General features: G+C 42.2%; 1 protein-coding gene across 1 annotated transcript; it reads left to right on the forward strand.

Annotated features, from left to right (window-relative positions):
- The first annotated feature begins 7,959 nt into the window (after positions 1–7,959).
- On the forward strand, positions 7,960–10,624 carry LOC147324603 (kielin/chordin-like protein). The gene is made up of 11 exons (XM_086302363.1): positions 7,960–8,076; positions 8,201–8,287; positions 8,416–8,491; positions 9,055–9,137; positions 9,223–9,319; positions 9,403–9,482; positions 9,566–9,651; positions 9,753–9,843; positions 9,998–10,097; positions 10,186–10,271; positions 10,468–10,624. Exons 1-11 carry the CDS (start codon positions 8,008–8,010, stop codon positions 10,558–10,560), a joined length of 948 nt encoding a protein of 315 aa, XP_086158489.1. The 5' UTR covers positions 7,960–8,007; the 3' UTR covers positions 10,561–10,624.
- The last annotated feature ends 1,875 nt before the right edge of the window (positions 10,625–12,499 follow it).

The raw sequence follows: 12,499 nt of genomic DNA on the forward strand, positions 1-12,499 counted from the left end.
ACCTCTGTTAGTTCTTGATATTTATAATTGAGTGATGTCTATATGCTTTTACTTAAATTTGTAAAATCTGTAACATATTGTATTGTTTAAATTGTTTAGCCGGTTATTGTTACTGTCTTAGAGCAGTTGTAACCCACATAATTTCCTTAGGGATTTATAAAGTATTCTGATTTTGATTCACGCAGTCTCCTCTGAACAGTTGATGTAGAGATGTGTCTGCTACTGGAACTCTGTGTGGCATTCATCTGGGGTCTAATCTGAGGTGCTGTTAACTTGTGATTTCTGAGGCTGTTGACTCAGTGAATTTATCCTCAGCAGCAGAGGTAACTCTTGGTTTTCCTTTCCTGGGGCGGTCCTCATGTAAGCCAGTTTTGTCATAGCGCTTGACGGTTTTTGCGGCTGCATTTGGGGACAGATTCAAAGTTTTAGCTATTTTCCCAACTGACTGACCTTTAGTTCTAAAGTGAAAGACAGAGATTACCAAAAAGAGATTACCTAAAGTAATTCATTAAAGTAATGATGGACTGTCATTTCTCTTAACTGACTGGTTCTTGCCATAATATGAATTCTAACAGTTGTCAAATAGGAATGTCAGCTGTGTACCAACCTGACTTCTGCACAACACAACTGATGGTCCCAACCCCATTAAGAAGGCACGAATTTCCATAAACGAACCCTGACAAGGCACACCTGTGAAGTAAAAACCATTTCAGGTGACTACATCATGAAGCTCATTGAGAGAAGGCCAAGGGTTTGCAGCGCTGTCAACAAAGCAAAGGGTGGCTACTCTGAGGAATCTAAAATTGAAAACTTTTTTTTTCTTAGCTGCATATGGTAAATGGTAAATGTTAATGGCCAGTATTTGTATTGCGCTTTACGAGTCCCTCAGGACCCCAAAGCGCTTTACACATTCAGTCATCCACCCATTCACACACTGGTGATGGCAAGCTACATTGTAGCCACAGCCGCACTGACAGAGGTGAGGCATATGTATATACATCTTGCTTCATATATTTGATGTCTTCAGTATGTATCTACAATGTAGAACATAGTCAAAATAAAGAAAAAACATTAAATGACAAGGTGTGTCCAAACCTTTGACTGGTAGTGAAAGCTTATGCATAAGTTCAACAAGGAAGATCTATGGTCTCACATCTGTCCACTCCCAGGTGCTGCTGGCTAAATCTAAGCTTTATCACTTTCCCACACTGGCATCACTGGTCTAGTCCAATCACCTTCTCCTGGTCTGCTCCAGGCCAATCAGCATTCATGACACACGTCTCCGAGTGAGTGTCCAGCATTCAGACAGCTACCTGAGGACACTCTTCATGTGAGAGAAAATCTGCTCACACAGATATGTAAAGCCAAGCTCCATGAACACGCGCAGCTATGGATTCCAGCTGCTTCAATGTTGCATTAACTGGCATTAACTCAGCCAGAGTTGGGAGACAAATCTAGCTGCTCATTAAAGATTTCTGGTTTGATCAGAAAAGAAAACATTGGACCATATACCTGAAAGTCCCAAAAACGCATTGTGAATTCTGTCTCGAGTCTACGGATGTATCCGTGTATTTCCGTGGTGCTGATGCTGTGCTGAGCGGACAGCTCCTGAAGCTTTTGAAACGTCGGAATGTGGAGAGCTAACAACGTCCCTCTCACCAGTAGGCTAAGTTATTTTTAGCCAATTACAAGTTGAATCTGGTAGTTGGGGTTGTTAGCTAAGATACCGTCATTAAGAAGTGGCACAACTAATATGTCTATGTGAGCTAATTTGCGAAAGAAAGAAAAGTATTTCTTTGTGCCCCCCTATCCCTGTTAATGCCCTACCTGGCCCCCCTGGAAAAACTTTGCTAGACCCGCCCCTGCACAGTTACCAGCTGTCAGCTACTTGGAAAAGGATCCTGATGTTATTTGTCTCCCAGAAACAGTTCATAACTTCAACTCATTCATGTCACCTAAAAGGTAAACCTGTTTCTCCATCACCTGTTCAGCTCTGATGATTCAGTAAGGACATCTCCTGGTTTCATCTTCATGTTTCCCTCTCACCAGATAACCAAACCGATCATGACCAGCAGCTTTACAGCTGTGGCTCCAGCAAACATCAGCTGATACTAGAAATTAATATTAAATAAATTCTAACAACAGCTGATCAAGCTTAAACGTGCTGCTGTTGTTTAGCGTGACATCTGCTGGTTTTCTCTTTCTGGCACAAAGTGGGCGATAAATAAACAAGAGAGAAAAGCCGATCAGCTGATCATTGATCAGTTTCATGATTGAAGTAGCAAAAGGATAGGGAGGAGAGAGAATGAGAGAAGAAGAGGCAGCTGTGCAGTGTAACGACAGAATAAATCCAGCTTTGTGTCTTTTTCCATTCTAGCTGAAGTACGGGACAAATCGCGTTCCTTTTCAGCTCAATATGAGACGCGTAATATTTTCTCTGAATACGGGACATTCCGTTTTTACGGGACGGTTGGCAACTCTACTAACTAACCTTATAAATGAAATATAGTTCACTATCAGTAACATCATAACACCCACCCAGCTGTATAGACACTCTGTCATGCTAGCTAGCATGCAGTACGAGTTATTGTAACGGACTGTAAAAAGTCAGCACAACGAAAATAAACTCCACCTAAACTTGGTTTATATCTGACTCAGATAGTCTGCAGGTCATAACTTCTTACCTGAAGTTTAGTTCACCTGACACTCGGACCGCCCCGCCTCAGGTCTCTCCTCTTGCCTTGTAAATCTCTGACAGGTGAGTATATCATATATCTGTAGAGTGTAATGTTGTTAGGGCTCCCTTACACAGACTCTTCAGAATCAGAATCAGAAAGGGTTTTATTGCCAAATGTTGAGCAGGTTTACAACATTAGGAAATTGCTGCAGTGCTTCAGTGCAAACATACAGGGAGTGCAGAATTATTAGGCAAATGAGTATTTTGTCCACATCATCCTCTTCATGCATGTTGTCTTACTCCAAGCTGTATAGGCTCGAAAGCCTACTACCAATTAAGCATATTAGGTGATGTGCATCTCTGTAATGAGAAGGGGTGTGGTCTAATGACATCAACATCCTATATCAGGTGTGCATAATTATTAGGCAACGTCCTTTCCTTTGGCAAAATGGGTCAAAAGAAGGACTTGACAGGCTCAGAAAAGTCAAAAATAGTGAGATATCTTGCAGAGGGATGCAGCAGTCTCAAAATTGCAAAGCTTCTGAAGCGTGATCATCGAACAATCAAGCGTTTCATTCAAAATAGTCAACAGGGTCGCAAGAAGCGTGTGGAAAAACCAAGGCGCAAAATAACTGCCCATGAACTGAGAAAAGTCAAGCGTGCAGCTGCCAAGATGCCACTTGCCACCAGTTTGGCCATATTTCAGAGCTGCAACATCACTGGAGTGCCCAAAAGCACAAGGTGTGCAATACTCAGAGACATGGCCAAGGTAAGAAAGGCTGAAAGACGACCACCACTGAACAAGACACACAAGCTGAAACGTCAAGACTGGGCCAAGAAATATCTCAAGACTGATTTTTCTAAGGTTTTATGGACTGATGAAATGAGAGTGAGTCTTGATGGGCCAGATGGATGGGCCCGTGGCTGGATTGGTAAAGGGCAGAGAGCTCCAGTCCGACTCAGACGCCAGCAAGGTGGAGGTGGAGTACTGGTTTGGGCTGGTATCATCAAAGATGAGCTTGTGGGGCCTTTTCGGGTTGAGGATGGAGTCAAGCTCAACTCCCAGTCCTACTGCCAGTTTCTGGAAGACACCTTCTTCAAGCAGTGGTACAGGAAGAAGTCTGCATCCTTCAAGAAAAACATGATTTTCATGCAGGACAATGCTCCATCACACGTGTCCAAGTACTCCACTGAGTGGCTGGCAAGAAAGGGTATAAAAGAAGAAAAACTAATGACATGGCCACCTTGTTCACCTGATCTGAACCCCATTGAGAACCTGTGGTCCATCATCAAATGTGAGATTTACAAGGAGGGAAAACAGTACACCTCTCTGAACAGTGTCTGGGAGGCTGTGGTTGCTGCTGCACGCAATGTTGATGGTGAACAGATCAAAACACTGACAGAATCCATGGATGGCAGGCTTTTGATTTGTTTTTGTTTTGTTTTTGAATGTCAGAAATGTATATTTGTGAATGTGGAGATGTTATATTGGTTTCACTGGTAAAAATAAATAATTGAAATGGGTATATATTTGTTTTTTGTTGAGTTGCCTAACAATTATGCACAGTAATAGTCACCTGCACACACAAATATCCCCCTAAAATAGCTAAAACTAAAAACTACTTCCAAAAACATTCAGCTTTGATATTAATGAGTTTTTTGGGTTCATTGAGAACATGGTTGTTGTTCAATAATAAAATTATTCCTCAAAAATACAACTTGCCTAATAATTCTGCACTCCCTGTATAACAGCTCTTGTTTGCTGAATAGCCATAATGCAGACAAAACACAAACAACAAAAAGCACAGTTCAAACTGGAATGTAGAACTTATATGATTGAGCAAACAAGGCGCACACATGAGGAGATGACGAGGTGACCAGGAACAGGGATAAACTGAGGGTTTAAATATGCAGGATGACGAGAGGATGGGCAACAAGTGGAAAGACACCTGGAACTAAGAATCTAAAAGCAAACACCAGTAGTTCTGGACGTTGGTGATGGAACTGATCTAGTGGATCGGGCTCAGGAACTTGTACAGGTGCAGGAACCAGCTGGGCCCTAGCCACCCTCACCTGGGGAACTGGAACTTTTGAACTGGGGCAGGGGTAGGCAAGGTCCAATTCCATCTCACTCATGCCTCAAGTGTCTGCATTTGGGTCCTTCTCCTCTCTGCCTCCTCCTCTCTGCCAGTATCACAATCTCTCATTACAGATTTTGTGACACTGGCAGAGATCTGCACAGAGCACTGCTGCCTTTGACTGAGAACATTGTTGAGCAGTGGAAGGAATATTTCGAGGACCTACTTAATCACACTGGCACATCTTCTGTGGAAGAAGCAGAGTCTGAGGACGAGGGGGACAACTCAGGGGGTGAGGTCACTGAGGCAGTTAAACAACTCCTTGGTGGCAGGGCACCTGTGGTTGATGACATTCGCGCTGAGTTCCAGAAGGCTCTGGATGCTGTAGGGCTGTCTTGGTTAACACGCCTCTACAATGCTGCAATGACTGCAATGCAGTCAGTGGTTGCTGGAGTACTTTTCTATGCTGTGGTGTGCTGGGGGAGCAGCACAGCAAAGAAGGACTCATCCAGGCTGGAGAAACTGATCAGGAAGGCTGGCTCTGTGGTCGGCATGAAGCTGGACACTCTGGTGACAGTGGCAGAGAAAAGGACACTAAAAAAACTGCTGGACATTATGGGCAATGCTGGGCATCCTCTGCACACGGCCATAAACAACCAGAAGAGTCTGTTCAGTGACAGGTTGCTTCTCCCAAAGACAAGAACCAACAGACTTAAAAACTCCTTTGTCCCACACGCCATCCGACTGTTTAACGCCTCTCTGGAGGGGAGAGGGAGGGGAAACAGGAGGACAAAAGAGGGGGGAACAACTAAGCTGTAGTGCCTCTTCACTTCACTGTGAGATACCTTTTTTGCAATACTTTTGTTAATAGTCAACGGTGCAATAGACCTCAATACTTTAAATGTGCAGTTCACTTGTATTTTTATTTTTATTCCTATTTATTCTATTTATCCCCTTCATATATTTTATTTATATATGTCTCTGTATTTATATATGTGTGTGTGTGTGTATATATATATATAATATTCTGCTCACGCTCTGTAACTTCTGTCGGTGCTGTGCTTTTGGAAACCGAATTTCCCAGAGGAACCCACCCGAGGGATTAATAAAGTTTTGTCTTATCTTATCTCTTATCTTATGAGATCAGGGGAGATACTTCTGGATTGGCAGACTGGGGTGGTGGTTCCCATCTTTAAGACGTGGAGAAGGCATTTGACCATGTCCCTCAGAGTGTCCTGTGGGAGGTGTGCTTCTGGAGTATTGGGGTGTCTGGCCTATTGCTATGGGCCATTTGATCTTTATACAACCGTTCCAAGAGCTTGTTCTGCATAAATGGCAATGAGTCTGACTCGTTTTTGGTGGGTGATGGACTCCACTAGTGCTGCCTCTTGTCACAGTTTCTGTTGGTAATTTTTATCGACAGAATTTCCAGACATAGCCAAGTGGTGGAAAGCTTCCACTTGAGTAGTCTCACAGTCTCATCTCTGCTTTTCGCAGATAATGTGGTTCTGTTGGCTTCATCGGGTGATGGCCTCCAGCTTGCACTGGAGTGGTTTGCAGCTGAGAATGAAGCAGTGGGAATGAGAATCAGCATCATCAAATCTGAGGCCATAGTCCTCAGCCGGAAAACAGTGGAGTGCCCACTCCAGGTCAGGAACGAGTTTCTCCCCCAAGTGGAAGAGTTCTATCTTGGGGTCATATTCACAATTGACGGGAGAAAGGAGCAGGAGATCGACAAACAGATTGGTGCTGTGGCTGCAGTGATCCGGACCCTGTACCGGTCCATTGTTTACCCTCACCTATGGCAACTAGCTGTGGGTAGTGACCAATAGAACCAAATCTCTTGGGTGGCTGGCCTCTCCCTTAGAGATGGGGTGAGGAGTTCAGTCATCTGGGAGGGGTCAGAGGAGAGCTGCCGCTACTCCACATGGAAAGGAGCCGGTTGAGGTGGTTTGGGCATCAGATAAGGATGTCTTCTGGGTGCCCCCTGGGTGAGGTGATCTAGGCATGTCCCACCCAGAGAAGGCTCCAGGAAGACCCAGGACACACTGGAGAGACAACATACCTGTTGGCTAACCTGAGAATGCTTTGGTGTTCCCCCAGACATGCCAGGGAAGTTGGCCAGGGACAACTTCCCTGGTAACTGCTCAGGCTGCTGCCCTCACGACTTGGCCCCGGATAAGAAGAAGAAGATCCATGGATGGATGGATGTTTCAACCAATTCTTGTCATTTCACACAGTGAAGGCACTGTGTGAGCAGTGGTTGGCAATGAGATTGTCTTGCATATATTTTTGCCCTTCGGTTGACGTGTACATCACTATACGCTATACGTGCTACACATGGTGTTTTCAATATATTCCCAGCAGCACTTATCATGACTTTACGTACCGTAGTTCCATACTATTTTTTTTTATTACAGTTTCCTTTATTTATTAAAGAAGTTCTTATTTTCTTGTTTGTTTTAGATGCTACTGTGGTGTGTATATGTATGTGTATATGTGTATTGGCATTAAACCTTGTGAACTGACTGCATGTCTACAGCTCATCTCCTATTTAAATAGTGCCTGTTACAGTTCCCATATGCTTGGCTTGATGACAAAAATGCCTTTTGGCACAGTGGGCAGCCTCACTCAGAATAATGTAGCTCAAGCGGTAGAGCAGGTCATCTACTGATCGGAAGGTTGGTGGTTCGATTCCTGGTTTCCCCTAGTCTGCATGCCAAATGTCCTTGCGCAAGATACTAACCCCAAATTTCTCTCCGATGCATCCACCGGAGTATGAGTGTGTGTGTGTGAATGTTACTTAGAAAGCACCTAGAAAAATGTGCTTGTGTTAATGGGTGAATGCACAAGTTGTGTAAGTGCTTTGAGTGCTCAGAAGAGTAGAAAAGCACTATATAAGAAGCAGTCCATTTACCATTTAATGACCTCTCTAAAATGACTCTGGAAGACATTGTTTTGAGTCTTTTGGAGTCATTAAAACAACTAAATGCTGAGATGACTTTGCTGTTTAATAACTTGTTGATCTGTTTGGTAGGGAATCTCCCAGAAAAAATGAAACCCTGTCCAGATTTCTTTGCTCTTTTTTCCACAGTAAATATCATACATTGCTAACAGGCTTGTTTACTTAGTATGTGGAAGACACTTCTGGTTATAGTTAAGAGTCTATAAAGTGTGTGTGTGTCAACATTGCATCCAGCAAATGATATATGCAAACAGACTTACTGAAGTTTTCACAGATGATGTGGACTAATGATTTTGTTTCCTCTCCATGGGATTGTCCTGGTCACGTGTCCCCCTGATTCTAAAGATACATGTGATGTGAGTATTTATGTTCAGCCACAATAAACAGCAGAGACAAATGGGTAATGAATTTAAATAAGTCTTCTTGTCCTGTTTTTCATTTCATTATTTCTGTCATTTTTGTATCTCTTGATTTGAATAGAAGGACAATAGAGAGTGCCCATCCCGGCCATGCCCTACTCAGAACTGTGCAGAGAATGTGCCCGGCTGTCCAACACATACATGTGATGTGAGTCTTTGATGTTCAGGCACAATAAACAACCATCAATAATATTTAATGAGCTTAAAGGAAGTCTTCAGGTCCTGTTTTTCTGTTCACTCTTTCTCTAATTATTTTTTTCCTCTGAATTTGAATAGACGGGCAAGAGGGAGTGCCCTCCTCAAGACTGCAAAGAAGAGAATTTACCTGGATACTGCACTGAGCAAACCAGAAGTAAGGACAAAAAACTTTACTAACCAATACATCTGGGAGAAGCATAAGAAAAAAAAATTAAACATGTCTTTTTTAGCACTTAAAATAATAATTAATTTTCTCCAAACTCTTTGGTAACTCTGTCTGGACTATTTATTGTATCGCTTGTTCTTCAGCTGCTTGCTTTAGGGATGACCACAGATCATCTCCCTCTATCTCACACTACCCCTTCCATACTTTTCTATTACACCAACCCTGTGTATGTTATATACATTATATATTCTGATCATTTTTATAGTTATCCTGACATAACTTTGCTTTCTCCTTTTTACTTTAATTCACAAAACTTGACAGGACAACAAATATATATTAAAAAAAAAGGACCTTCTTGTTGGTTTGGGGTTGTTAGAAACAAACTCTGCACTGAGCATCTTCATTGCAGAAAGGTTTAGGGTGGATAAAAACACATTTTGATGTACAAATAAAATGTATTTGCTTTTTTCGCTGTAAGATTTTGCACAAATATTTTAATATCTTCATACCTAGAAGCACAGGAATAATACAATAATGTGATGTGTTTACAGGTTGCACCCATTCTGGTGTAAATTATAACAATGGAGACTCTTGGAGGTCGGTGGAGAGTCCTTGTGATATCTGCCAGTGTTTGGTGGGTCTGACAGCAACTACATGCTCAGGTTTTCATCTGGTCACTCACCTTCATCTCTAATAATGCTGTTCACTCTTCAACACAGGACGGTTATGTTCGCTGTGAGAGGGAGCAGTGTTACACTCCCTGTAGAAACCCTGCTGCTGCTCCTCCTCCAAATACCTGCTGTCCAGTCTGTGAAGGTGGGCTTAATTGCTTTGTGTAATAAGGTTTGTATATGTGTTAGACTGTAGAGGCATAATGTGTCTATTTGTGTGTCTTGTAGGCTGTGATGTGAATGGACATGAAGTCCCTAATGGAGCTGTGATCCCTGTTGGAGACCCCTGTGAAGAGTGTAGATGTGAGGTGTGTCTATAAGTTAACATTAGATTTGATTTTGATATGTGTAAGTGAATTAAGGATTATTTTGTTTGTTCTTTCTCTCAAAGAATGGAAATATGGTGTGTTCATACGTTTACTGTCCTGCTCCATCTTGTCACAATCCAGTGTATCATGCTGAGGAGTGTTGTCCACGGTAAGGAGCCTGCCTGCTGCGATCATCCATATCATATTTTAAGCCTGTAGAGTTCTTGTCCTTTTAAAATGTATTTAATCAATGTTTACATAAACCTGTAGATGCGAACAGTGTGAATATGAGTCCAAAGTGTATGGAAATGGAGAAAGTTTCACCTCAAAGAGTGACCCCTGCCTCCAATGCTACTGCTCTGTGAGTTTAGTTTGATAGTTATGGTTACATGATGTTCATGTGACTGAAAAATGGATCTAAATTTATTTGTCTTTCAGATTAGCTGTGATATATGTGACAACTAAGTGGAGAATTTGACATATACATTCAATATTTTTCTTTCTCTATCTCTTAGGCAGGTGAAGTGTTTTGTAGAAATATGGCTGCATCATGTCCTACATCACACTGTACTCATCCAGCTAGGCACAGAGGAGAGTGTTGTGCCTCATGCAATGGTCAGTGTCAAAAATATGCGTCTAGTTCCCTCACATATTTCAACTTTTACAGAAACAACCGATCAGCTATTTGTGTTTTTTCTTCCAGACTGTCAGTATGATCAGAGGGTGTATGCTAATGGGGTAATGCTCAGGCTTCCTGGGAGTGGACCCTGCTTGCACTGCAGGTGTAAGGCAGGTGTATATAAAATGTTTTGTATCTAGTGCAAAAAAATCAGGCAAAGTGTGCGTTTTATGGCTTTTCCCACATCAGGAGACATATTTCTGCTTTCTTTGTGCTTTTTTCTTTTCTGGATTATAACACAGTTTGACTTCACACTTTTCATGCCTGTTAATATCATTGACAGTTCTTTTGGTGCTTCTGTTTTAGGGTGGGAATATAACTTGCCATGAGAAGAAGTGCCCTCCTGTCCACTGCTCCAACCCGATTACACATCCACATCTTTGTTGTCCAAGCTGCTAAAGAAATTTCTGACTCACACACACACTTACAGTGCATGTGCTGCTTACAAGTGAGTGCCCTATATGAAAACCTTCTCTTGCTATTGTAGCATGTATATTGGATGAGGTGGAATATGAAGACATCCCCAAAGACCCCTCTCATTCCGTTACCCACACCTTTCCAAAAATGTCAGTGTGAATTTGTGCTGTACACAGAATTGTAATTTTTGGATCCCCCATTTTAGCCAACCTACAGAGACCCCGGACTTGGAGGTTTTGGATTTTTTTTTCCAAGATTCACATGTTTATTTTTAATCATATCTTTTTTTTCTTGTTTTTCCCAGGGATGTTTTAGGAAGACCGAGGTTGGTGCCAGTATTCTTTTTTTTTTTTTTTTGTAAATAATAGCCTAACAGCTCTGGATCAGCATGAGGCTATGTGGCAAATCCTGACAAGAAACCACAGGGGGATGCCCAGCGGAGAGACTAAAAGATTCCCCTATGTTTTGAGGGTAAATGGGAATCATAGCACTGCAACTGGCTTATTTCAAATCAAATCAAATTCAAATCAAATTCAAATTTTATTTGTCACGTACACAGTCATACACAGTACGATATGTAGTGAAATGCTTGGACAACTGCTCGTGACCTAAAGAGAACAAAAAAGGAAAAGGCTATGAATAAGATAGGAAATAAATATGAAAAATTAAAAAGGGTAAATTTAACTAGGAAGGAATAAAATATAAATTAAGGTTAAAAATGAAATAACTGTACAACACAAATTAGAATGAAGGGTAAATTTAACTGGGAAGAATAAGATAAAATATATAAATTAAAGTTGAAAATAAAATAACTGTACAACAAAATACACAATACACAATATAGAACTATATAAGAATGTATGAAGAAATATAAATATAAATAAATATATACACAATAACAGCAGCTGTACAAGTATTAACTGGAAATGAAGAATATAGTGACCAGTGTTGTGCAAAAACAATGTCCAGAAAGTCCAGTGTGTGTGTAAGAACCATATGTGTGGGTCAGTACTGTGTGGTGGTGTGATTGAGAGACCGTATCGCCTGCGGGAAGAAGCTCCTCCTCAGTCTCTCTGTGTTGGTCTTCAGGGAGCGGAATCGCTTTCCTGACCTCAACAGAGAGAACAGTCTGTTGTTGGGATGGCTGAGGTCCTTCACGATCTTCCTGGCCTTGGTCCAGCACCGCCTGCTGTAGATTGAGTGCAGGTCAGGGAGCTCGGAGCGGATGGTGCGCTCAGCTGACCGCACAACCCTCTGTAGAGCTCGTCTGTCCTGCATGGTGCTGTTCCCGAACCAGGTTAAGATGTTTCCCGCCAGGATGCTCTCTATGGTGCACGAGTAAAAGTTCCTGAGCACCTTGGAGGGCAGTTGGAAGTCTCTCAAGCGTCTGAGGTGGTAGAGACGCTGTCGGGCCTTTTTCACCACGGTGTTGATGTGACAGGACCATGACAGGTCCTGCGTGATGTGAACTCCGAGGTATTTGAAGCTGTCCACTCTCTCCACTGGGCACTCGTTGATGACGGGGGTCTGGTAGTTCCTCTCCTGCTTAGTGCTGAAGTCCACTATCAGCTCCTTTGTCTTACTGACGTTTAGAAGGAGGTTGTTCCTCTGGCACCAGTTCTCCAGATTCCTAATCTCCTTCAGGTAGGCCGTCTCGTTGTTATCAGAGATCAGGCCCACCACGACGGTGTCGTCAGCAAACTTGATGATGGTGGTGGAGCTGGTAGTGGCCACACACGTTGAACGTTGAACAGCCTGTTTTTGTTTTGTATCACAACTGTGTATGTTTTTTTTTATGGGTAAATCTTGTTTTATGCATTTCAGCATTTTCTCACATCTTTTAGTAAACCTCATTAAACAGCATATCACATATATAGCAGTAATAGACATTTTAAGTCACATAAATTTCTCGTGTATTTGA

Source organism: Aulonocara sp. 'chitande type north' Nkhata Bay, linkage group LG7 (assembly GCF_057382095.1).
Source record: "Aulonocara sp. 'chitande type north' Nkhata Bay isolate Kocher_YH1m ecotype deep benthic linkage group LG7, A_spYH_male_GT1.1, whole genome shotgun sequence".
NCBI classification, from domain to species: Eukaryota; Metazoa; Chordata; class Actinopteri; order Cichliformes; family Cichlidae; genus Aulonocara; species Aulonocara sp. 'chitande type north' Nkhata Bay.